Genomic DNA, 24,465 nt, shown 5'->3' with positions numbered 1-24,465 from the left:
GCGATCATCCGATTGGAATGTGTCCAATAATGCTATGCAAGCGACATGATACCATGACAACCAGTTGTTTATCAAATTTTACACGTGCGTGTGTTTTGACAAGGTGGAAGGTGAAATTGACACAGAACAGTTTATGGAAGAAATAAGAGAATACGATAGTTTATTCAATCGCTTTAGCAATGAATTCTCTCTTTCTTAAGACTTACTGCATCAAGAAGCGACGTTTCTCCTTTGATTTGGCAGCGATTCTCCGTTTAAGTAAAGACAACAGAAGGAGAATGTTAACACCTATTAAAGTTCAGCGTCCTTTGCGCTTATTTTGGTTGACTAGAGTTACATTGTATTGCCGCTGAATGGTAAACCATGGACTCGGTTGTCACAGGTCGCTGCGATCGGCTGCGATCATATGTGAACATGCCATTCGCGATCGTCGGCTGAGTGGTTTCAGCGAACGTGCGATCACCTGCGATCGTCTGCGATTATCTGTGAACCAGGCTTTAGCGAATGATGTTGAATGAAATCGGTGATATCGATTGGAACGCTGGGTAACGGTTATGTTTTACACTTAAAACAGCAATTAATATTATACAAAATTTCGTTCACTTTAACAAAACCCACGAAAACCGTGAATTAGAGTTGGCTAAAATATCAGTTCGCTAGGCTTCCGTTCAAGGCTTTTAGCTGATGGAGCCAGAGTGTAGTCTAGTTTCGATGAGATGAAGCAATCGAGAGTATTATTGCACTGTTCTTCCCTGAGATGCATTTTTCATTCCCTTAGATGCAAATGCATTTTTCAATCCGTTGAAGGTTGCGAGGTGTCCCTGACAGTTCGCCAGTACGTTTCCACTTAATAATCCAAGGTGAAGAGAGGTATTATGAGTGGATAGTGTATCGCTAAAGAACTCAACAACATGTTCTGATTAAGGCCCAGACACAGATGTCTTGAATCGGAGTTCAGGGCGTTAAAATCTGCGCTGTTAGCAATCTTTGTCTATGATGGTGCAGATTTCGAATTTATGCGAATTGGTATGTAATTGATGTGCTTAATTGAATAAGACATTTAGGCTGGAAATAGAACCCTCTAATTCTCTCTTCCTTAACAGATAAAACAAGGCGGGGTGACTTACGAGTTTGAGAAAGAAAAAACCGAACTCATGATTCAGTTAGCGAAGGAAACTACCTGAGTCAACTTCAGACGCAAGCTTAAAGTCTGATTATGATTTGCTAAATATCAATAAAACATAAAGTCAAAGACACCACAAGGAGAAGGGTGGAGAACAGTTGTTGCTCGAAATTTTATTATCAAGAAACTTAGTAAAATTTCAACGTACGCTACCTCTCCTTGCAAACGGTGTGACGTCACACCTTAGGTCGTTGTAACTAAGGCGCATCTCGGAAAAATAACAAGAATTTTTATTGAAATCCAAAGGTAGTCAAAAACAGCTTTAATGTTGAATCCACCAAAGGTGCACCGTGAGCAACACATCAATACTTCAAAAATTTGTTATCAGGACGGTTAAGAGAAATAATAAACAAGAATAATGAACAAGAGAAATAATACTTTGTCAGTCTGGTGTAAGATGCTCACCGTCGCATCAGTTGCTGCAGGTAAATAAAAGATAAGAAACAAAAGTTACGACTAAGCATAACACAGTTGTTACATTACTGATAGAGGAAGTGTGTAGGAACACCGAACTCTTTGTTTTTTGTCCGACTACAATTTTTACCAGTACATAATGACAACTCAATTGAGGAGAACTATGAAAAAATTCCCGAACACGATTGTTTACCAGCTGCCGCTTTCAGCACATATTAAGTCAAGAACAAAATGCTTGAGTATGACTAGTTCTGAACAGCCCTTATATGTGTCTTAAATGACGTTTTCAAGTCCAAACAGTGCGATTTCACCCGTCCGATTATGAACACTTGTAAGAGGGTCTCGACAGGGTTAACCGTGAAACGACAAAACTATTAGCCCATGGGCATAAAAATTGACAAATTTTAATCATTAGTCGTAACAAATGTTAACCGTAAACAATTTTCTTTTCATGGCAACGGAAAAAAATTGCCGTTGATCCGATTTTGTAAAACACTGCTTCGATTACAGACTACATTGGACTCCACCTTTAGGTTTATTTTTCAGAGCTTGCCTTCACAAAAGTATTTTCCATCGCCGGAATATCCGTTGGCGCAGACACAAGCGTAGCTTCCTTCAGCGTTCAAGCATACTGAGTTCTCCACGCATTTAGCTCTTTGTCTGCACTCATTTATGTCTAAGGGCGAAGCATAAATAGTTTTACACATCGATAAGACGCGAGGTGGGCTAAATTAGGAGAGGGTGTTTTGCCATTATTTGACACTATCAACTCTTGATAAAGGCAAATTATACACAATTATTGAATGAGGTTTTTGTGATATCCGGAATAATCAAGGTCGAGGTAAGTGTTATCAGCCTGATAACACTGACCGAAACCTTGATTATTCCGGATATCACGAAAAACTTCATCCAATAACTGTTTTATTATACATTGTTTTAAAGAAAACAACGCCAAACGCATTGTCGCAGCGAACACAGTTTATTTTTGAACAGAACGATCCATCCTATTTTTGCGCTTCCACATAAAAATATTTCAACACTTGGGCTAATTCCCTTTTGTCGTGTGGCTCCTGGATATTTTTCTCTTTAAGGTATTCGTAGAACAGTTCCTTTGCCACTTTTGTCGATCTTTCTCGGTATTTTCCGAATATTTATCTTCAAGTAATTTCTCGCTGGGTCGATGAAGCGAATCGAGAAGCCATCAAGTTATTTCGTTGTCCGTGAACTTGACATTGCTCCACTGGAAATCATGCATTGCGCGCGCAACCTACAGATTATTCAGTAATCTGGAGGTACAGGTTAGTGAATAATCTGTAGGTTGCGCTGTTCCCCATAATTAACTGTGGGCGTTTAGCCAATGAGAAGACAGATGGTGACTACAATGTATAATAATTATTATAATTAGGTGGCTAGGAACAAAGAAGCAAGGAAACTAAGGCTCATCAAAAATATTGGTGTTTTAAGATAACGAAGCCATTTTGGATTATTTTGATATGATGCATACCTTGACATTCTTTGTGCTTTTTGTTAAAGCGGTAGCCCTTTTTACAGTGACAGGTATAATTTCCAGGCTGATTCACGCACTCCAAATAATTATACATTCCACACGGATACTCGGTATCACACTCATTAATATCTACGATAAAAAAAAAACAAAATTTTGTTAATGGTAACGTCATCCATACGTCTGTCCAAAAATAGATCTTGAGTAAAGAAAACAATCAAAATACGCGTAGGTTTTAAATTATCAAGTAAAACCGTCCAAATATCTTATTTTTGTTTTCCAAGGAATCAAATTATGAGTGATGCCCCGGCAAAGCAATCTGAGGCACCCTTATGGCCGTAAATATTAATTTCTTTGAGTTGGGGAAGTCAGGGTGGTGGGGGGGGGGGATTACTCTCTTGCAGAAAGTTGTTCAGCCTGCTTAGTTTGAATTTTCTGGATCAGCCCCTGGATCAGCAGCAGAAGGAAATAACGATTCCATTATCCCAACATCAGTGAAGTCGGTGTAGCAAGAGTTCTTTTGTTCCTTTCCATGGAATCCTACGCACCCGAGAGCAATTAACCCAATCTTCATTTGAGTGTCGAAATTAATTCAGAATTGTATCGGGTTTGCGTCACTTTGCCCCGTGATTATTCAAGAAAACTCGAACCACCCTCTCAGCCAATCAGATAGCCTCGTTCTTAGAGCTTTTTTCCTTAGTTGAGGGTGGGGAAAAGGCCCCCGGGAACGAGGCTGCTAATCAGTTGCAAAACTAACACCAAAAACGATTTGGTCGTCCGTGTTTTCCCGTGCCTTAGGCTGTTTGCTTGTTTTTACTTTGAATTCTGATTGGCTCTTTAGGGTATTTTTCTTTCTTCTGATTGGCAGTCGTAAGTACTTTGGTCTTGGTTTTTACGACACTTAATAAAAAACCGCACAATATCTCAACAAAGGACATCACATCCCAATACTGACCATGGCATTCCCCAGGTTTTGCCTCGGTTGGACGGAAGCCTTTAGCACAAGAGCAAACGTAAGCCCCTACAGTGTTGTTACAGTTCAATCCATAACCGCAGTCCACTACTTTGCATTCATCGATATCTTAAAGAAAAATCATTACAAATATGCCTCATAGTAGTACTCTACTAAGACAGAAGAGCCTAAAGTCGGGTTAGGATTTTATTCATCGCTTTCGCTATTTCTGTCCAGCTCAATTATCCCTGTTATTCTAAGTTATTGCATATGATTACTCTCTCACCTAAATAAGACAAACGACACGAAATTTCCGATATGAGTGTCAAGTTGGTAGAGCCTCCGATCAGATTTTCGAAGGTTATTTTATTTCTTACACTGCGCTTGTGATAAACGTTGTTATCTCTCTGTATCCAAAAATTCCCATCTGTTGGGAAATCGTCGCACAATCCATGTTTTTTTCCTTGTGTCGTATATACTCAAACAATCATTTACCCCAGTGTCGATGAAAGTGTTGCATATTTACCTCCACTTAAGTGGATCATTTCTCACGAACACTGAGATTGTGATAGCTATCTTTAACTAATCAAGAATCATATTTCTCTTTCTAAACCTCCAAGTCTCAATTAAATAGAATGACTGTTTTACCCTGGCATTTTTCAGATGGAGGATTTCCACGGTACCCTTTATTACAGTTGCACCAGAATGAACCATCGTTGTTCACACATTCGGCGTTTTCACCACACGCCCATCCAGTTTCACATTCGTCGATATCTTCAAGAAAAATAAGATATTCCAACACGGTACGCAAGAAAGTAACACAACTTTGCCTTTTAACAAAGGGATAAGTTTCTAAAGAAACCGAAGAGCTGGGTAGGTGTAGGCGTGTGTGTGTGTGTGTGTGTGTGTGTGTGTGTGTGTAGGGGGGTATTACGAGACAATTTTGTTTTTTCAACTTAGCCCTTCATCGACACGGATAGAGAAAGAGTGGGTTGCGTACGGTTTATAAATAGAAAAATGGAACAACAATATCAGTGGGAAGTTGGTAACGTGAAAAACGCCAAATAAATGTGTTGAATGAATAGCGTTTGTTGATACCATGGCAGCCCTAATTTGAACGATGAAGTTTTTTTCAAGACTTGTTCGGCCTAGATGTAGGGAAAGGCCGGAGAGTGTCATACTGAATGCTTATAAAGATTTGGGAAATAATTCTCCCAAATCGATACAATTTACATCATCAACCTATTTGATGAAGCCAAGAGAATTACTTTGCCTTTGTCCTTTCAGATCATACGACCAAACTAAAAAGCCCCTACGTACTGACTGGAGAGGCAAATCTCACACGCTGGATCACTGGATTTCAAGCCGTAGGAGAGATAATATCTCTCTTCCCCCCCCCCCCCCCACTTCCCCACATATTCAAACAGAAATATGCACTGATCCTTTTGTGATCGAATGCTCATTCAAAAGTTTTTCTATACGATTGGGTGTATCATCGTTAAAAGGCCATGGATTACATAACTGACAACGCTAAACTTTATCAAATACCCGAACAAGACAAGCCATTTCCGCGGTATCCTTTCTTGCAAGTACACGTATAGTGTCCTGGAAGATTTTTGCACTCTGCATTTTTGTCGCATATGTCATTCTTGCATTCATCGATATCTAGAGAAAAGAAAAAAAATTGGTTTAACTTTGTCTGTAGCACAACATCTACCTTACGTTTTAGAGTTAAACAAGAGCTCGATAAGACCTCTTTAAAATTTAACAGATGGTCCATAAAAAATATCTGTAATCCGTTTGACCCATCAATCCCCAAGAACGTCGTGCATCAAATTCCTCCATACAGTGTCACCACTTAATCAAATATTGAAAGTAAAGGAAATGTGGACCAAAAAAGCAAGTCTTTTAATTGCATAACTATTAAAATAGTTAAAAACTTCTCTCTGTCAGCGCCATAGCAAATGTGTAAAGAACACTGATGGAATGTGCGCATCGATATCAGAGTTTGTAATCCACCAAATGTTTTAGTTCGCGCGCGATTGAACTAAACCACATCACTTGATCACATATGCCTCAGCTAAAACTAAGGAATATCCAGGGATATAACCAAAGTAATCTTCCTCAGCTTTCAAATCTTACTTCTACTACGATAAAAGCGTTCGTTTAAAGTTTACGTTCAGCTGTAAGAGCGACGCTTCACTCTCAGTAAAAGTGTTTGCATCTCAGAATATAACAAGTATCTGTGCATATTTTCTCGCCAAATGAGAGCTATTGTTTATTTAAGGACCTAATTTTTCTGCTTAGTGCAAATAACCATTTACTAGTCCCAAAATTATCTATGATGATTTATCTCTAGCAAGCAGAGGTTGCACGAAGAGCTCGGTAACGTAACCTTGGTTATGAAAGTTAAAGTGCGGATGTTTCGCGAACTTGCTCATTTGGCCAATCCAAAGCAAAATAGCTTCATTAAAACGAGGCTAAATAGTTACCAGCACATTTCTTGCCGTCTCCTTTGTAACCAGGCTTGCAGCTACATTTGAACTTTCCTTTTGAAGTTTCTTCACAAGTTGCTCTTGGAAGGTCACAGTCAGGAATATTTCTCATACATTCAGAACTTGCTGAAAAATATATCGGTAAGTGATCAGCCCCAATAAATTAGATAAACACTAAGTTTTTCGGCGCGAAAACAAAGAATCTAAGAACTAAATAAATTGCAAACAGTTTTCTCTTTTTTTTCGGTTCATTGAAGTTACATGTAGGTAGATAAATAAAGCTTGAACACGCGGTCTGCGATTGACAAAAACGGTTAAACGTTCATATATACACACATCGGACTCACACCGTATCATTGCGCCACGCTAAACACAGAAATTCCACCGAACTCAGCAAGCACATCTTGACCTTCAAAGACAACAACATCGAACACTTTATTTCCTGGCATATTCTCTCATCACACTCGCCGTACAACAACTGAAGTAAAAGATGTAATCTCTGCCCCAAAGAAAAATTCGTAATCATCTGCAGACCCGAACTATCAACACTAAACAAATGTGATGAACTCGTGTCTTCCTGCAACCACAGAAGCAAAGCCCTCCTACGCAACAACTAAACTGTTAAATTTGATGCTGCATAAATTAGATGAGTCAATATGTAGGATTTGTCGAGATTAGTTGCCTCATGGAAGTCATTCATCACCAAAAACAACTTTCCATTTGCAACTTGCACCACCCCACACGTGTTAATGAAAAGTGATTCGCCTTTGGTCAAAATAAAAATAAAGCTTACGTGTACATTCCTTTCTTCCATCTCCATGGAAACCCACTCTACATTTGCAGTCATACAATTTTAGCTTATCGATGCACTCGGCGTACTTCACGCATTTATGGGAACCAGTCCTGCATTCGTTAATGTTCTTGCACTGTTTTCCATCCCCTGTATAACCCTCCGCACAAACGCACTCGTAAGAACCGTTGGTGTTCTTGCAGACAACAGTATCACTATGCAAGCAATCATTCTCTCTCCAATTACTGCATTCGTCGATGTCCCTGCATTCCTTTCCGTTCCCTTCAAACCCATCTTTACAGTGGCAGTCATAACTCTTTTCTGTATTCACACATTTGGCCCACTTGTGACATTTGTGGATGCCAAGTTTGCATTCATCGGCAAGTTTACAAGAGTTAATATCAGCTCCGTAATATCCCTCTTTACACTGGCATTTGAATTCACCTGGGAAGCTCACGCAGACAGCGTGTTTGTGTTGTTCGCACTTTTGCTGATGATATCGAAAAATAACAAGAGTGAGCTCTGTGAAATGGTTTTTTTTTTTTTGTGGTTAAAGATCTCATTTTATCCCTTGCATATTACACAAACTGCAAATATATAGGGATGAACACCTTAAAAAAATTACATTTAAGGTTACCGTGCACCGTGACCCTCAGGGGTGTCTCGCGTGCAAGCGATGTAGCGCGTCCAGTTTAAACTGTAGATATCTAAACCCCTATATAAAATTAAAGCTTATAGGACTGGCTATCAGACTATACCAAAAATTTTGAGAAAAAGGAATTGTCGAATTATTCACGACTTCTAATTGCGAGCGTCCGAATCACCTTTTAAGAGCTACAAGTCAAAGGGAATTTGTTCGATTGCTCTCAAAATTGACAGAAGCTAGTTTTACATATAAACAACAAAACTGTGTCTCCGAATCAATTTTATTTCTAAATACTCTTTTTTCGAGAGCTATTTTTGTACGATCACTCCACATTTTTTTTAATCCTATTTCAAAAATATTCCATAACTTTTCACTGAAATTGAATATGGCAAATCGCAGACACGTTTTTTTAGCGCTTTGGCCCCGGAAACGGAGGAATACATTAAATAAGCGAAAAAAAAAATTCGCTTTAACATGTAACGTTCAAAAGGTGATTAGGGCGCTCGCATTTAGAAGTCGTGAAAAATTCGACAATTAATTTTTTTTCAAAATTTTTGGTATAGTCTGATAGCCAGTCCTATAAGCTTTAATTTGATATAGGGGTTTAGATATCTACAGTTTAAACTGGACGCGCTACATCGCTTGCACGCGAGACACCCCTGAAGGTGCACTGTAACCTTAAGTGGAGGTTATATATATTGCAGCGATCGATGTGATGGTTTGAGACAAAAGCTGTGACAATAAAAATATCGGGAAAGGTTCTGGGAAATTGATCACAATTCTTATGTGCTGCCTAGTGAAGGAAAACGCAAGTTGATTTGCCACTTAAGGAGAACATTGAGATCTAAACCATACTGTCCATTGTGATCAGAAAAAGCTACAATTGTTTCTCAAGGAGGACCAAAAAATTCCCAAATGCCTTAAGGAATAGATTTACAGTTTATAAATTTCGTAGACTCGTACCTTGTTGGCAGCAACTTTACACTCATCCCGGTAGTCACATCTTTTCTTGCCGTCGCCCTCGAATCCCTTCTTGCAGTGACAATAGAAAACCCCTGGGGTGTTTATACAATGCGCATCCTTGTGGCATGGTCCCTCTTTACATTCATCTATGTCGCGACAAGTTTCTTTTCGCGGGTTTCTACTCCTGAAACCCGTGGGGCATGAGCACTTGTAAAACCCTGGGCTATTTTTGCAGACGGCGTCTGGTGCACACGACGCAAAACCCGTCTTACACTCATCTTCATCTGGAGACAGAACGTTAGCAGTATATTAGAAAATGTCATGGCAGTAAACTTCCCATATGATACAGAAACTCCTTATGAGAGAGAGTTGGGGTAGGATATTTTGCCAGCAGATTGGCAAAAAATTCTCTCTAGACTATCCTGTCAAATAAAAAAAAAAAAAGGAAGGAAAATATGGACCTAACATTTGTCATTCTGAATACAGAAAGAAGGATGCACAACGGTCGTGAACAACTCGTCAAAGTCCTCCATATTGAAAATTTTCTTCAGGTGAGGTGGAAGTTCTCTTAGGTATAGGAGTACAAGAGAGACAAGGCAATGAACACAAACTGTTGTTGCTCAAACTTTAGCAAGTGCAGTACTTGACAAGTATTGAAATGTTACACTTGTTAGATTACATAGATTGCTTGGTACAAACTGTTGTAGTCCAGCCATGGGACCCAGTTACCTGCACATCTTTTCAAATTGTAAGTCATTTGCTTTGGACACTTCCTTCGATTTCCTCTGAAGGGAAATCTGCTGTGATCACAATGCCACTCTCCACTCTTGCAGTCGTCATCGAAAACTGAAATGCAAATACGATATGAACGCTATTCGATGCCAAAAATACATCGTGAAAATATCTTGGAATGGAGTGTTTTTGTTTATTCGTTAAATTTGTTCATCAATTCTCTAATATTTTTAAGATCAAACCAGCTTTACTTATAACAGTGCAATGGATCATCCCGTAAAACATAAATTCAGGAAGTGAGAGATTAAATTTTATCAATATATACTCCTGAGATGCATAGATTGTCATGAGTAAATATAGACGGTTGGCGGACGTAGCGAAAAATGACGTGGCCTGTAATAAGCTGAGAGGGCTGTCAGATCAAAGGAAGCATTAACCTGAAGCTTGTGCTTCTTTAACACACACCCTCATGTTCTAAAACAATGCACTCGGCGTGTTTTTTTTTTTATTATTATTTCTTTATTTGTTAGTGATTCTTCGCTCCAAGTTGAAATGTTATGGCGATCGCGCCTTTTCTGTCTCTGCACCTAAGCTGTGGAATGACATTCCTGAAACCATAAAAATGTAGTATAGATCTTAACACTTTTAAGCGTAATCTTAAAACTTATCTTTTTAAGCGTTATTTTAATGAATGGTTATGTTTGATTAGTATTTTACTTTTTACCTTGATTGTGAAGCGCCTTAGAGCTTTTGGATAGGGCGCTATATAAATTATCATTTATTATTATTATTATTACCCCTCCTTTAGTTCAAACCTCAATATTGAAAACTACCTGCATTGAAAACCTTTACAATACTTACATCTTAAGGAACGAACTTTGCTGGTTCTAATGCGCTTTCCATCGATAATAAAGAGGTTTTGTGGCTTCATATAGGAGGTAACCTTTCCTTTTGCAATACATCCCTGCATATCCTCGTACAGGACAATTTCACCCAAAACAACTTTTCCAGGATCCACCGCTTCGCCGCTCATAAAATCAATCCTCTTTCGATCTTTCATTTGATAAGAAATTCGAATCAAGATACTTTGTCCGCTCGGTTTGAAAACAATCTTGGAGTCTACTCGCACGATCATTCCACCACACATACCATCTTGGCGGATTCGAGATTGACTTGAATAAAAGTCGATTTTTCCTGCAAAACGCCGTACACACTGCTTCAAAAATATGGGAAACCGTACCCACTTATCTTAAATATATGCCTTACAATAGCTTTAAAAAAGAATGGAAACTTCAACTTTTGCTCAACCAAACCTGATCATTTTACTTTCTGGGACGGATCCAGGATTTATTCAAGGGGGGTTCGGAGAATTGTTCCCCTTCTGAGGGGTTCAAGATTTTGAAAATTAGGTCTTCGGAAACATGATTTCCAGCTTTCTGAGGGAAAATTTAGGGGGCTCGACCGAATCACCCGAACCAACCCTGGAAGCCTGGATCCGCCCTAGACTTTGCTACTGATCTACTCTTAAGGAAAAATGGAAACTTCAACCTTGTTCAACAAAGCCTAATCAATTTACTTACTTTACAGCTGATTTACTCTTACTATCTATTTAAATGACCATTACGGTGTCCAACTAGAAAGCTTTTGCTACTTTGGAAACCGTACGTGCACCTCTCAAACTTATCTTTATGGCCAAATATTACTTTTATTCTTCTCTCTCTCTCTCTCCCATTTTTCATATAAATATTAACTTGCATTAATATACACCATCATGGTTCGTGCGGAAGTTAAAAACAAACAGGAAACCAACGCAAAGAAATTATTATACAAAAGTGGGAAGCTGCCTGACATATTCATGTCAGTAATATAAAGATAAGCAAGATAACATCATTAGCCATATGAAACCGTTCAATTTTTTTAAGAGGGAGGGGGTCGAATAAGGGGGGGGGGAGGAGGCAGGTGCTGAAGGTAGTCAAACGTTGCCTTCTCGATAAATTGTTGGAAAATGAAGCCACACTTTCTGGGCCGAATTCCTCAAGTCAGGATTTCAAATTAACCCCACGGAAGGATGCATCGAAGTTAAGAATGTTTCCGCTTTGCTGTTTGGTCGAGATGCAGTATACATCTACATACTGCACAGCTGTTGCAGCCCTCTCAGCATTTCAGCAACGCGAGAGGAAGCAAAATCATCCCAAACCTCGAGCCGGAAGTTACAGATAAAGTGCATGCGATGCTTCATGTCACGCCTCTAGAGTATGCTATGGCTGAAAACGATATCACAGCAGCACCAGCGATGAGGAAGAGCTTAACAATGATGACGAGGAGGAAGAAGAGCATCGAGAAGTTGTACAGGACCTTAGGAAGTGTCTTTTACAAGGGTTCTCTAGCTGTGAAAAATGTTGTTATGAGAACACCATCATGAAAACCCAAATCAAGGAAGAAGAAAAGTTTGTAAACCATTTTTTTTGTTTGTTTGTTCATTTTCATGCATGTACTTTTTAAATTTAAATCGTAAAACATCATATAAACTCTATAATGACAAAAATATTTCGCGTGACGCCTCTTTCCCTGCATTTTTTTCGGAATGACCCCCTTTGACCCCCACCGCTCAAATCCCACCAGCTCCCTTTAGCTGGTAAAAAATGAACAGCTTCCAATAAGATCATAACACATCACTGTAAAACGATTAGGGAGAAGGAATCGCACGGAAAAACTACTTACCACACCAAGCATTAAAAACAGGATGTATTTGGTTGACTTTGAACATTCGTGGTCTATCTTCATCTAAAATCTCTATTAGATAGTGTCCATACTTCTTTCCATGAACGCGACCTGATTTGTACTGATATCCATCCAAAACAATAACACATGCGTTAACTCTGAGCTCTTCTACCAGCGGTTTATACAGTGGAACAATCTGGAATGAGCAGGTGTGTTTCAGTAACAATCTCAGTAATACTTATAATGGAAAAGTTTCAGCATGCTCATGGGCTTAGGGTACGTCTTATCGTTCCAAACAGGGCGTAAATTTAAAAATCGGGTGTAACAAGATAAGATCGAAAGCTAAGCGTAGAAATAATTTACATAACATTGTTATGAAGTTCTTATCTCCAACGGACAACCAAATAGCTTGTGTTGGAAACTGTATTACACGTTAATTAGTCTTAATTTGATTGAAATTATAAGTGTTTGCGGCACGTGTTTTCCGCACGTGTTCTCCGCTTATATATGGCCTTGTTACCATGTACCTATAATGCAATGTTTTTAATGTCGTTTTATTTGAATAAGCGGGGAGCTGTGAGTGAGTTAACAAAACATTGTAACAGAATGGTGAATAAGCGGGGAGCTGTGAGTGAGTTAACAAAACATTGTAACAGAATGGTGAATAAGCGGGGAGCTGTGAGTGAGTTAACAAAACATTGTAACAGAATGGTGAATCAAATAAATGAACCGTTACGAAGCGTGGCACAGCTTTTTTACAAGTTTTTTTGACAAGTTTGTCGAACCATTTTTTTGGGAAAAAAATGAGTCCACGAATCGTTTTAATCTTTCTCCATTTAAGTGAGAGTAGAACAATAACAATGCTTTTTACGGAAACACACGAAGTGTCGGCAATTCCCTAGGAGCAGGAGTTGTCAGCGTTTTTTTTCATTTGTATTTTTGACCACGGATTACTTGAGCTAGTGCAAAGCTTTCAACCACTCGGAGGGACCAATCATTACTTATCGCCGGGTAGGAATATTTAGTTATTCTCATGACCCCCACCCCCCCCCCCCCATATGCAAATACCAAAATTAGAGATTTACGTAGGTGCCATATGTCTGTGCCCCTGAAGAGGAAAGGCAAATCTCAACATACCTGCGCAAAATCTTGCTCGAGATTGTACTCTTTCCCGTCCTTCAATGTTACCAAAGTACCTTCCACTTTCTTCACCTGTGTGCGGGTGTAGTACATTTTTCCTAGAAAGCCACCATGCATGGGCATAAAGACGAATACCGGACGGTTCCCGGCTGAAAACAGATCACAGTAAATCTTCTTGTGTGAAGAAAATTGAACGAAATATAGACCTTTTAGCTTACCAACCGACTTCGAGGTCTGTGTTGTAGGTTACGGACGGAGGTTTCTTCCGCTCTGATTTATGGCTCAAGCGCGAAGTGCTTAAGCCAAAAACATCGGAGTGGAGAAACAAAGTTTCGTAACTCATAGTACGAACCAAGAAACAGGGTAAGTAAGATACTTATTTTTGCCCTAAGTTCAACTGGGGGTCGAATAGAAGAGAATATTTCGATTTAAACAAACTTTCGAATTTAGCGGGCACTACCATTCCCTCCCTCATTATATTAGTCACTTCAACTTTCCCTAGGAATGTAATTTTGTGGTTGTCTTTTGCTAGTTCTGGAACAGGAAAAGGTGTTTCGAAAATCTGGGAAGGTAGTCATATTTGGAACTCTGGAATTCATCTTACACGACAAACATAGTATTGTTCTTCTCGACATGCCCCTTTCTCGAGCCATATGAACAAATTAAAGAAAAACTTTAATTAGTCGTGCCATCGGAAACGCCGCTCAGAAGCCGCCGTGTTATTTCAGGGCTCAAAATTAACTTTTGAGTCCACTTGCAAAGTTTGCTGGTACGATTTTTTCCACTAGCAAACTAGCTCCAAAACCACGATGAATGACAACAACACGCGAATGCGGCGGGTTTGGCACAGAGCCCCGATGTAATACCGCTGGCCAGTGCTTATTCAAAAGCTCAGCCTCAGCAGTTTTGTTTTCTTCAGGTGTCGTCCGTACGTTTATTCTTGCGTTCGAACAACTTTCTCCAAATTTTTGGGAGATATAGATGATTCTAGCTCGCAAAAGTTTGCTAGCGGATATTTTTACAGTTCGTAGATTATCAAAATCACTCGCATTTTGCGAGTTTTCGAGCGTTCATTTTGAGCCCTGAATTTTACCCGCTGCCTATTATAATAATAATAAAGGTCTTTATTAAGAATTATTGTGCATACAGACGTGGAACAATTAACATGAATAGAATGAATAAGGAAAAAGAAAAGGTATTGATTACTATTGAAAAGACTTCTATTAGTAAAAACTGATTTAAAACGGCTTGTCTGAACCTTAGGCAAAATATAATTATGCGACCTAGTTCTCAACTGCCGTGTTCTCTGGGGAGGTAAGAGATCGCTCAACGCAGTGTTGGTGGAAGAGATCCTTTGCCATAATTTCTTATCTCTATTACAACGGATATCCAAGATACTGCGTTGCTTTAAGCAGTAACCCAGCTTATAACACCTGGCAAAGAGCTTATCAATTCTACTTAAATATTTACTATAAAAAGCACACCTCCAGACCTCAATAGTATATGTAAAAACTGAAAGAATCAAACTTTGAAAAAGTAAGTCCAATTTCTCAATAGGGTAGCCATAATATTTACATATTCTCAAAATACACAACCTACTGCTAGCCTTACTAAGTAGATAATCAATATGAGTGTCCCAATTAACTGGCGTGTAATTTTAGCGTATAATTTTACTGTGCCCGTACGTTCACCTCAGTACACGTTTCCCGTGGAGGGTCACTTTTGAGAGCAAGCATTATATAGTCATACACTGAGTTTCTATCATGATTATAAAAAAATGGAAAACTTACCTATGTAAGGATGTCCATAGATTTCTATTTTCATACATATCTTAGCCATAAAAGACACTGGAAATATTCTGACATATTGCCCAACTTTTCGTTCTTTCGCGTTACTGTAGATCAAGGCACTAGCTGATATGCCTCCGTGGAACTCCGGCTACGGCAAAAAAGAAAAACTTTCGTTGGAATATCACAGTTAGGAGGCCATTAGCTCAGACTTCTAGTCCTTGCCAAACTCGATCTCCATACTTAGACGTCTTTGCATGAATAAAAGGAAATAAAAACTTAAATATGTAAGACAAAAGGCAAAATCACACCCTGATATAATTCCAGTCGTCCCAAAAGTCCTTTTCTGGTGATACTTGAGCCCTGTATCTTATCACCCAGGCGGGGCGTGGCCTCATACTGGAACAGCCTTGGATTTTAAATCCACAAACTAGATACAGTCCACCAAGGTCTATTTGAAGATAGGGAGTCTTGTCCTCGGCGTTGTGTTCATCCGGGGACCAACCCTTGTCTTTGAGTCGGCCATTCGCCGCGGGATAGTTCGGGTCTTCACTCGAGGAACTCATTTGACTATCTGGAATCATGTTCCAACTCCTTCGGCGCACTCCAAGTTCCCTGCCACAAACTAGAAATTCAGCAAAAGAAAACTAAGCTTTTGCAACTGTTACGGAAAGTAAAAGAGTTATTAGAAAACATTCCAAGAGAGTGAAATGTAACTTACGAGGGATTCGAGCCGATAGTGCAACGTACAAAGACGAAAGGAAGAGAAGAATGACGAAGAAATGTTTTCTCCTCATTGTCGCTTAGCCGTGACATTCGAGATCTGACTGTGATATCAAGCACTGTGTCGTCATAATGAGAAAGGGTTCCAAAGTGAGCCCGCGCGCTATTCGTACAAAATGCAGCAAGAAGCTGACGTTTATTGGAATTTGAGAGTCCATACCCCCACAAGTGGATCTGAATTCACACAGTTGCGGAAATGAACACACATTATCAAAACTGAACGTGAATATACGTGAAAATCATAAATGTGAACTGCAGATAAATACATGAATACATGAATATAAGAATGACCTTCGCAGTAATTTTTAGGCCTGAAAAATTCAGACCTGTACAGGAGCTGAACCCGTGACGCGTGCGATGATATTGCATGGTCCTACCGAGCTAACAAACTAACTATAATAAACCCGTGAAGCGATCAATAATCAACTTTGGGAGTATATGAAAATGTTCATAGATGTGAACTCACATTCATTTATTAATTTGCTGCTTAAACATGTGACTTTCACATACTCACAGACATTAATTAGGATTGCGTGCGCAGGACCGTATGGGTCATTTAATGAAACAGTTTATATGACATGCACGTGGAATTGTGGGAAACGATGTGGCCTTACATTTAGTGCACTGGACTTTGGTTTCAGAGGTCTAGGTTTGTGAACTGGCTCACTGACGTCATAGTGTTGAGTTTGTACGCATGACATTTAAGTCTCCTGATTCCTCCCCTCTCCCCCTCCACCCCCCCCACCCCCCCCCCCCCCCCCCCACTGGAGTATTATAAAACGAATACTGGCGAACTGTTAAGGTAATCAAACAAAATGCGGGCGCAAACGTCAATCGTGAAGATACAACGTTTTAGCGTTAGCAGTAAGTGCCACTACCCCCTTGGGACCCTCGTAGCTGATTTGATAGAAAAGCTTTCGCGTCATGCCACTGAAGGTGTCATCTACGTACACTCTTAAGTAGTTTATTCGTCTCTTAAAAAAAAAAAAGTAACATTGAATTTTTTTTAATTTCGATCTGACTACGTTCAAATTTTGGATATTTTCCAACTCAAGTTTTGTCAGTTTTGATTTATTAATAACAAGAAAGTGTATCGCCGTAATCTGTCTGTAAACATGTACACATGATTAACAAATCGATCTCCCAAATTTTGTCAGTCATTCGTATGGATATCGAACGGATTGGACTCTTCCCGATACAATTACTATTATTAATAAATTTTTAATAAATAATTGCTTAAAAATCATCGTCATTATGACGATGGCGAATTACTCATAGCGTTTGGCATATTTCGCTCAAGTTCATGCAAACGAATTACAACTAATGGAACAAAAATTCAAATAATTATCTAAAGACGCAGTAACTGACACTAGGAATCGAGAAATGATGAGCTACAGACTATCAAATTTCAACATCACACAACTATCTTAATTATCTAAAGGCGCATTAACTAACACCAGGAATCGAGAAATGATGATGTACAGACTATAACAATTTTAACATCACACAATCACACAACGCAAAATCACACATCACACAATCTCAGAGGAAGAATATATTCAATGTGATCCTCTTAATAATTCGAACACACATTACGAAGAAAAGGAGAATTCAAGTCCAATTTCCTAACAATTTAACACCCCCATCAACTGTAATCAACTCTAGTTTTGTGGACTAGTCATGATTGCAAATCATCTCGATCGCTTCTTTTAAAATTCCTGTCACATTAGAAAGCTAATATAATTGTGAATTAAGTAAATCAAAAATACAACGAAATTACATGTGACAACCATTTAAAGGTAATTTGGTCTTAGTCAGCATCACGAATCGATGCTTTTTTGTCGATCGTGTAAACAACAGATTTCCTCCAATCAGGTACACCTGCAGATTCAGCAGTCTGAACCGACGTGGTCCAAAGATCACGTGAAGCGCTCCTCTCCTTCCTGCACAAAAGGAAAAAAGGAATAAAGGCGCCAGCGAGCACTGCTGCACCAGCCATGTAAAACGCTGGCGTATACGAATCCATCGAGTCTGCCACCAGACCTGTTTGAAAGTAAAAGAAGATGTAATTAGTTTTTCTTCTACGGTAATGTCTTCGTTCTCTCACCCCACTCTGAACTCGCCAACCCTGCCGCTTCTACAGGGAAATTTGCAGAACGCCAAAAAATCAAACATCAAGCGTTTTTTCGTAGCGTTTCTTTAAGATTAGATGTCACGCAAAGCTCCCAGAAAGAAGGGTGACTGTAGGCTGACGGGTGTGGTTGTAGAGCTGCGTGAGAGTTGCGTGACATCGCAAAGATGTGCCACGGAGGAGACTTCGAAACGTCATGCGGGGGCAAATCTCTATGGTTAGTTTCATTGTTTGACTTACCTATAAACTTTGACTTACCTACAATAGGAGGACCGCTGGCCGTAGTAAACGAACTCATTTGCATTTGCCATGCAAGCGCAAGAGCTGTTTTATCAGGGCTGGTGCAAGTAATGGCGAGAATGTTGAGTGTTGTAATGTAAGCACCGTCGCAGAATCCAAAAATCACAATGAATACTATCATGTGAATATATGATGTTGCCATGGTTACAAATAGAATTGACATTCCTGCAACTATCTCGGCAATCTGATATACGAAGTACGTGTTTATCATCTTGAAGTCACACAGACGACCAGATACCAGTCTCCCAGCACACGATGCCAGCCCATAATAAACAAATAGTCGTGAGGCTGCGTCAGCAGTGATACCAATATCTTCACAATATCGCACCTACAAATCAACACACACAGACAGTTACTCTTACTCGTTCATTTTGTAGTTCTAAGCAGAAGAAAACTTATTTAACTTATGCAACGCGAATAGTATTGGAGATATCGCTGGCAATCTTCATGCCCCAAGCTCCATTTATTAAACCTCCCTCTTAGGCTAAAAGTTCTCATAATCCTCCCCCTCCTTCTCCAAATAAATCCCCCCCCCTGAAAAAAGCTAAAATACTTCATTTGGCCCTGGTATCGTTTCAGTTCAAAAATGTACTTGTATTTCAAAGCCTGTATAAGAACATAAGAAAATAAGTCATAACATCTGGGCCGCTGAGTTTCTTAATAACCCCCGACCTATCCATCCCACCTCTAACCTACTGTCCTTTAATAAGCCACCCTGGATTTATTGGAAGCCCTGGAATTAACAACCCCTCCATTTGGACTTACTAGAATGTCTCTGGTAATTGAACTGTAAACTTACCAAATGAATCTGTGGTGTATAGTGTCCAAACATAATTACAGTTGAAGACACAATGAGGACTAAAACTTTGGGTTCTTTCCACACTGACACATCAATGTAACATCCTCTCTTCTCGTCCTCTTTCTCGGCCGATGTTTCTTCAGTGTCTTCACCTTCTACGTTGGGACTGTAGGTAACTGCTGTCAGACAAATCAGGAAGACGACGCCTGCCATCATTCGGTATGTTGTCCGCCAACCATACGCGTCAACCATCATCTGTAAAACGGGTGCCATAATCAAAACTCCTGCCCCCTGCCCACACGTCAAGATCCCCATGGCTAATGAGCGCCTCTTTTTGAAGTACTTGCTAATGATGTTGATGCTTGATGAGAACACAAAGCTAGTGCCCAGGCCATACAGCACACTATAGGTGAAATATAAAACGAGAATGTTTTTCGCCAGTGAGGAGACACCGAGGCTGAGGGCGCACAAAAATGCCCCGAGTAGAGCAGTGACACGGCAGCCAAATTTACTGATGAGAGCTCCCGACGCATGCCCAGCGAAAAAGATTATGGCGATGGCCAGCGAACCTACCCAAGCTAAAAAATAACAGAAAGGAGAAGTTTGTCGAAGAGTAAATAACAAGGTAATGTAAGAAATAACTCGCTTAATTTGGGCTCGGGATTTACAACCTTATTCCGTCGTTTCAAAAATTAAGCTGTCTATTTTAGCAAAGAAACTATTTCTCCCAATGAAAACTTTTGAACGAATGTTTCCTTCTCTGATGTATTAAAATTCTATTCTTTCTCAAACCTCTACACCCTATCATCAATATGCATATTCTCCATACTGTTCTCTATACATTTCCTCATATGCTAACAAGGGGAGTCTGTTTAGCAATCAAGTTTCTGCTCTGGTTGCTGTTCATTTCCTTTTTCTCTTAACCTCAATGTTTGATTCAGGGGAGAAATAAGATGCTAGTCACTCTTATGGGGGGGCTCTTACGGGGGGGGGATGGGGCGGGGGGCTACACGGTTAATCGTGACGAAACTTTCTCAAATAATATCCCACGCGCTGACTACTTTATACAAAATGACAGAAAACTGTTGATCATAAAGCAAATGATGGTTAGAGGGTCAAAAATAGCCCTTTTTTGAAGTAAGTGTCGAAACGCTAAACGTTTTACACAAAAAAGGTGTTACAGTCGAACCTCGATTATCTGGACTATTCGATTATCCGGACTTTCTTCTCTGGTCCCAATTTATTTCATGAATATTAATTAGTTGTGATCTTGAAAACTCAGAGTCGCAAATTAGAAAGCCCAATAATCCTTTCCAAAGACTGCTGAAACAGCGTATTATCCTGTGCGCTTTTCAAAATTCACAAGTGCGACGAGACAGAAATATTGATGCGTTATCTGCAAATACATACAGGCTGTGTAGATATCACAATTAAAATGATGTTTTCTTTGCTGTGTACGTTTTGTTCACATTTCTATCTCATTAATATTCATATTATCCGGACTATTTACCGAGGTCCCGACGAGTGCGGATAATCAAGGTTCGACTGTATAGCTGTCTTCCTAAGTCACGCTCAAACATTTCGCTACGTTGTTGCGTGACACAATATCATGAATGCTTGTTATTAAAATAGTAGATCTATAATGGATTATTTTTAACTTCTGTATCCGATGTCAACAAAATCTATGAGTCAGCAAAGATGTACCCTACTTAAAAAAAATTATGCTGCCGTGCTAACAAAAGAAATGACAGGGATAATTCATAACCGGTGGCAGCTTCGTGACACCAACCGGCCCCGACCAGTTTCCGCTGCAATGACTCTACTGTAGCGAAGAGAAAATACAAGCAATTTTATCCTGATTGTTGGATAATGGATGGCAATTATCCCGTTACAGTAACTCTATGTTTTTACTTTGCTCTCAGGTCGCATGATCCCTGTTGTATTCGAATTTTTTCTCGCAGATACTAAATTTTGATTGAGATATTTAAAAATATTATTGGACTGGCAGACATCCAATTTTACCTGATAGTGATTACTCTGTTCTCAAAATAAGACAGCCTTTGTTAGGGATACGAATTCCATCACTTAACAGTAGCGCCGCAATAATTATTAGCTGCGCTCGGAATAGAATTTGTTCACCTACGTAGGTTACGATACCGAACGTCCTCAACTAAAATCAGATCAACAAGTTACAAATCGACCTTGGTCGATTTGGATAATTTAGCCTCAATATGTAAAAGATTCAGCTGAAATCCAAATCCATTTCTTTTTCTTTTTCCTTTGTAACCGATTTTCAACTTTTTCGCCTGCACCAGTAAACCAACTTCCAAATCAAGGTCAGACGTTGCCCTACAGTACCATGTCGCTTAAAAGTACAAATTACCCGTTTTCTCTCTGCTTTCTTGAAAATAATCCATGAAGACTGGAAAGAAAATTCCAAAACTGAACACGAAGCCTAAAGCAGCCAGCCATGAGAGAGTTGCAGAAGCGCAAACCAGCCACGACCAAAGACCATCTTGCGCGTACGGAGCCATGATGGTTTTGCTAAAATTGAGGTCTGATCCATGATGCACGTGATGTTTTGATCTGGTCACTGATATCAATTTCAACCTGTCTTGCGTGACTCCCAGGCTCTCCTGGGTCTCTTCAATGTGGAGCCCAGGGTCATTTTGGCTCATTGTCAGCGGCAGAGTGGTCAAAATGACGGTGAAAGGTAATATTGCAAATTATTATGTGGCTGTGTCTCACAAGGACTAGGAACTACCGAATTCACGAATTTGATTGGCTGAAATCAATATTGAAAGCGGTGTGGGTCTTGCTTGCAAAACAGAAAACCGGCCGCACCCCACACATTTATGAGAACCCTGTCCCACAAGAGAAAGATGATTCAAGAATTTATTGTGTGATTGACATTCAACCAATAATTAAAAGGTAAGAAATAATATCAATAATGATAATAATGATAACAATAGTGATATGATAATTTAAAGCGGCTAGCTCGAAAAGTTCACGCCTTTGGGTGACCGCATGTCAAGTTAGGTCAACACTCTGCAAGAATCGAAATGCCGACCGCCAAAAGAAACACAAAGGCGTCTTGCAGAGTCTCAGGAGACTCTCAGCAAGACCATATTTTGCGGGTAACTTTCTAAAAGTAAGCTCGATTTCCGCCGCTCTCTCAAATCCGGTTTTTTCGTTTCTCCCCGAAAGGAGGAGCGCGGGCTCAGGTTTCCGAAAAGCGGTTGGTGATCGAGCCTAATCTAACAGTTGTCCGTCACAGACCTTTAGTTCAATCCTGCGGCTTAAGTTGCGATCGAGCGCGAGCAGCGAAAATTGCTTAAACCAGAGTCTTTATCTGTTTCGATGAGATTCTTTCGCGGCCTTTCGCCATTCAGCGTTGAGTTTCTTTTTCGAATTTCTCTGTACCGATAGCCAGGCTTCTGTGTAACTTTCACTCATGAACTCTTCTCCATTTGATCTTTCTGACCTTCCTCTATTCATAGTATAGCTGTAAACGCAGTGAGATAGCAAAGATCTCCACGTGCAAACGAGATTGGCTATTCGTGCTTTGGCGGACTAAAGAATTCAGGTCGAAAATACGTTCTTGTAAATAACTTTTGTGCGTTTCAATATTTTACCGAAGTTTTTCTTGGAAAATAGAGTTAAAATAATAATAGTTTGACATGAAAAAAAAAAATTTAAATTGGTCTACCGTATCCTTAAAAATTGCGCGAGGTCGACCGTCGGTCGGAAATTTTTTTGAAATAATTGAGAAACCGTGACAACAGTAGGCTATTCAAACTATCATATGGCGACAAGGAACTTCTCGGCGATCCCGAGGAGATTTATAACTTTAAGCTTACGCGCAGAGCTTGATACTTGCAATACGTAGTAAAGGATATGCTCTTCAGGAATCTGTTTCGAACACTGTACAAGATCAACTTAAAAAAAAGGAAAGTATCATCATCCTTCATCACGAAGAGGGCAAAGACAAGATGAACAACTTTATATCTACTGGAAATTTCATTTTCCCAGCCTTCTTTAAAGATGCAAATTTTCCTTGACTCAAAATAAAATTCCCTGACTTTTCCCACGCCTTGAAGTAAGTTGTTTTGGCCTGAATTTTTCTGAACTGTGACAGACGCGCCTAACATGATCGAGGTGGAAACGAAGCACAATTTTCTTTTTGGAAATAGCGTCTTGTTTACCATAAAAATCAAAGATTGACAGTTGCCATCCCCTTCAATCTTATAGTTCGGCTGTCTGCAATCTTCGAAATGTTTCGAAAACACTTTGTCATCAGATCTTATCTTATTTGACCTTATTTTATTCTAAAAGTAAAGATATGTTTGAAAGAAACTGAAAACAACCATCTAATTTAGAAATCGAGGCGAGACAATTCCTGACCAAATACGCATGCAGATTAAAACACAAATTTGTGCAACTAGGAGTTAAAAAAATGTAGCATGGATACTTAACCTCTGAAGCTTAGAATCCTTAGGATGTTTAAGAGAAATCCGATTTTGTGGAATATTGAGGCAGTTACAGACGCAACTGAACGAAAGTAAACTATTCTCTACGCTTCGCGCTTGTTCGCACTGTTGTATATGTTTATCGTTTTTCGACTGTGACCAGTCTATGACGTATGAAACTAAAAAAGTCTACTCGAGATCGAAATTCTATTTTTACACTCACTCACTAATTCGTCTCCGTCGATTACATATGTGGCCGCGCCTCCTTAAGGAGGCAGCGGCCACAAATACTCGCAATTTGAGAGAAACAATATTGTAACTAAATTAAAACTTCATATCTGATGGAAATGAACCAACAGAATGACGGCGAATCTCCTGAAACTCCGTGATAACCTATACTTCCGAAATACGTGAGATCATGTATAAAAAAACCTCGCCTAAGGCTTAGGCAGAGGGTCAAAACATTTCATATGCTGCGCTAAGCAATTAGAAATAAAGCCTTGATTAAAAAAAAAGTGCTAAACAAGTTACTGCCTAATCTAAAATAACGAGAAATACTAAGTTATCGCAGAGTTAATAGAAGTTCTAATATTGATTTGAAAGCTCTGCATTCGCCTCGCGGGCTGTTAGTACAACAGTTTGAAATCGTTAAAAGC

The 24,465-nt window shown here is 39.5% G+C and overlaps 2 protein-coding genes across 2 annotated transcripts; both read right to left on the bottom strand.

Moving 5' to 3' along the window:
- Nucleotides 1-1,271: 1,271 nt before the first annotated feature.
- LOC111332795 (uncharacterized) lies at nucleotides 1,272-16,843 on the bottom strand. The gene is made up of 16 exons (XM_022938245.2): nucleotides 16,049-16,843; nucleotides 15,639-15,952; nucleotides 15,331-15,478; nucleotides 13,538-13,689; nucleotides 12,401-12,596; nucleotides 10,541-10,873; nucleotides 9,677-9,793; nucleotides 8,948-9,231; nucleotides 7,342-7,828; nucleotides 6,546-6,674; nucleotides 5,602-5,718; nucleotides 4,702-4,827; nucleotides 4,057-4,182; nucleotides 3,102-3,233; nucleotides 2,151-2,273; nucleotides 1,272-1,602 (listed from the first exon to the last, which is right to left on the bottom strand). Exons 1-16 carry the CDS (start codon nucleotides 16,122-16,124, stop codon nucleotides 1,517-1,519), a joined length of 2,946 nt encoding a protein of 981 aa, XP_022793980.2. The 5' UTR covers nucleotides 16,125-16,843; the 3' UTR covers nucleotides 1,272-1,516.
- Nucleotides 16,844-17,060: 217 nt separating this feature from the next.
- Nucleotides 17,061-22,283, bottom strand: LOC111332775 (monocarboxylate transporter 12). The gene is made up of 4 exons (XM_022938208.2): nucleotides 21,724-22,283; nucleotides 19,341-19,918; nucleotides 18,500-18,869; nucleotides 17,061-18,153 (listed from the first exon to the last, which is right to left on the bottom strand). Exons 1-4 carry the CDS (start codon nucleotides 22,016-22,018, stop codon nucleotides 17,921-17,923), a joined length of 1,476 nt encoding a protein of 491 aa, XP_022793943.2. The 5' UTR covers nucleotides 22,019-22,283; the 3' UTR covers nucleotides 17,061-17,920.
- Between the last annotated feature and the right edge of the window lie 2,182 nt (nucleotides 22,284-24,465).

The sequence above is a fragment of the Stylophora pistillata genome, chromosome 8 (genome assembly GCF_964205215.1).
Source record: "Stylophora pistillata chromosome 8, jaStyPist1.2, whole genome shotgun sequence".
NCBI classification, from domain to species: Eukaryota; Metazoa; Cnidaria; class Anthozoa; order Scleractinia; family Pocilloporidae; genus Stylophora; species Stylophora pistillata.
The sequence above is the reverse complement of the archived record's forward strand: the minus strand, read 5'-3'. Positions and strand labels throughout refer to the sequence as shown.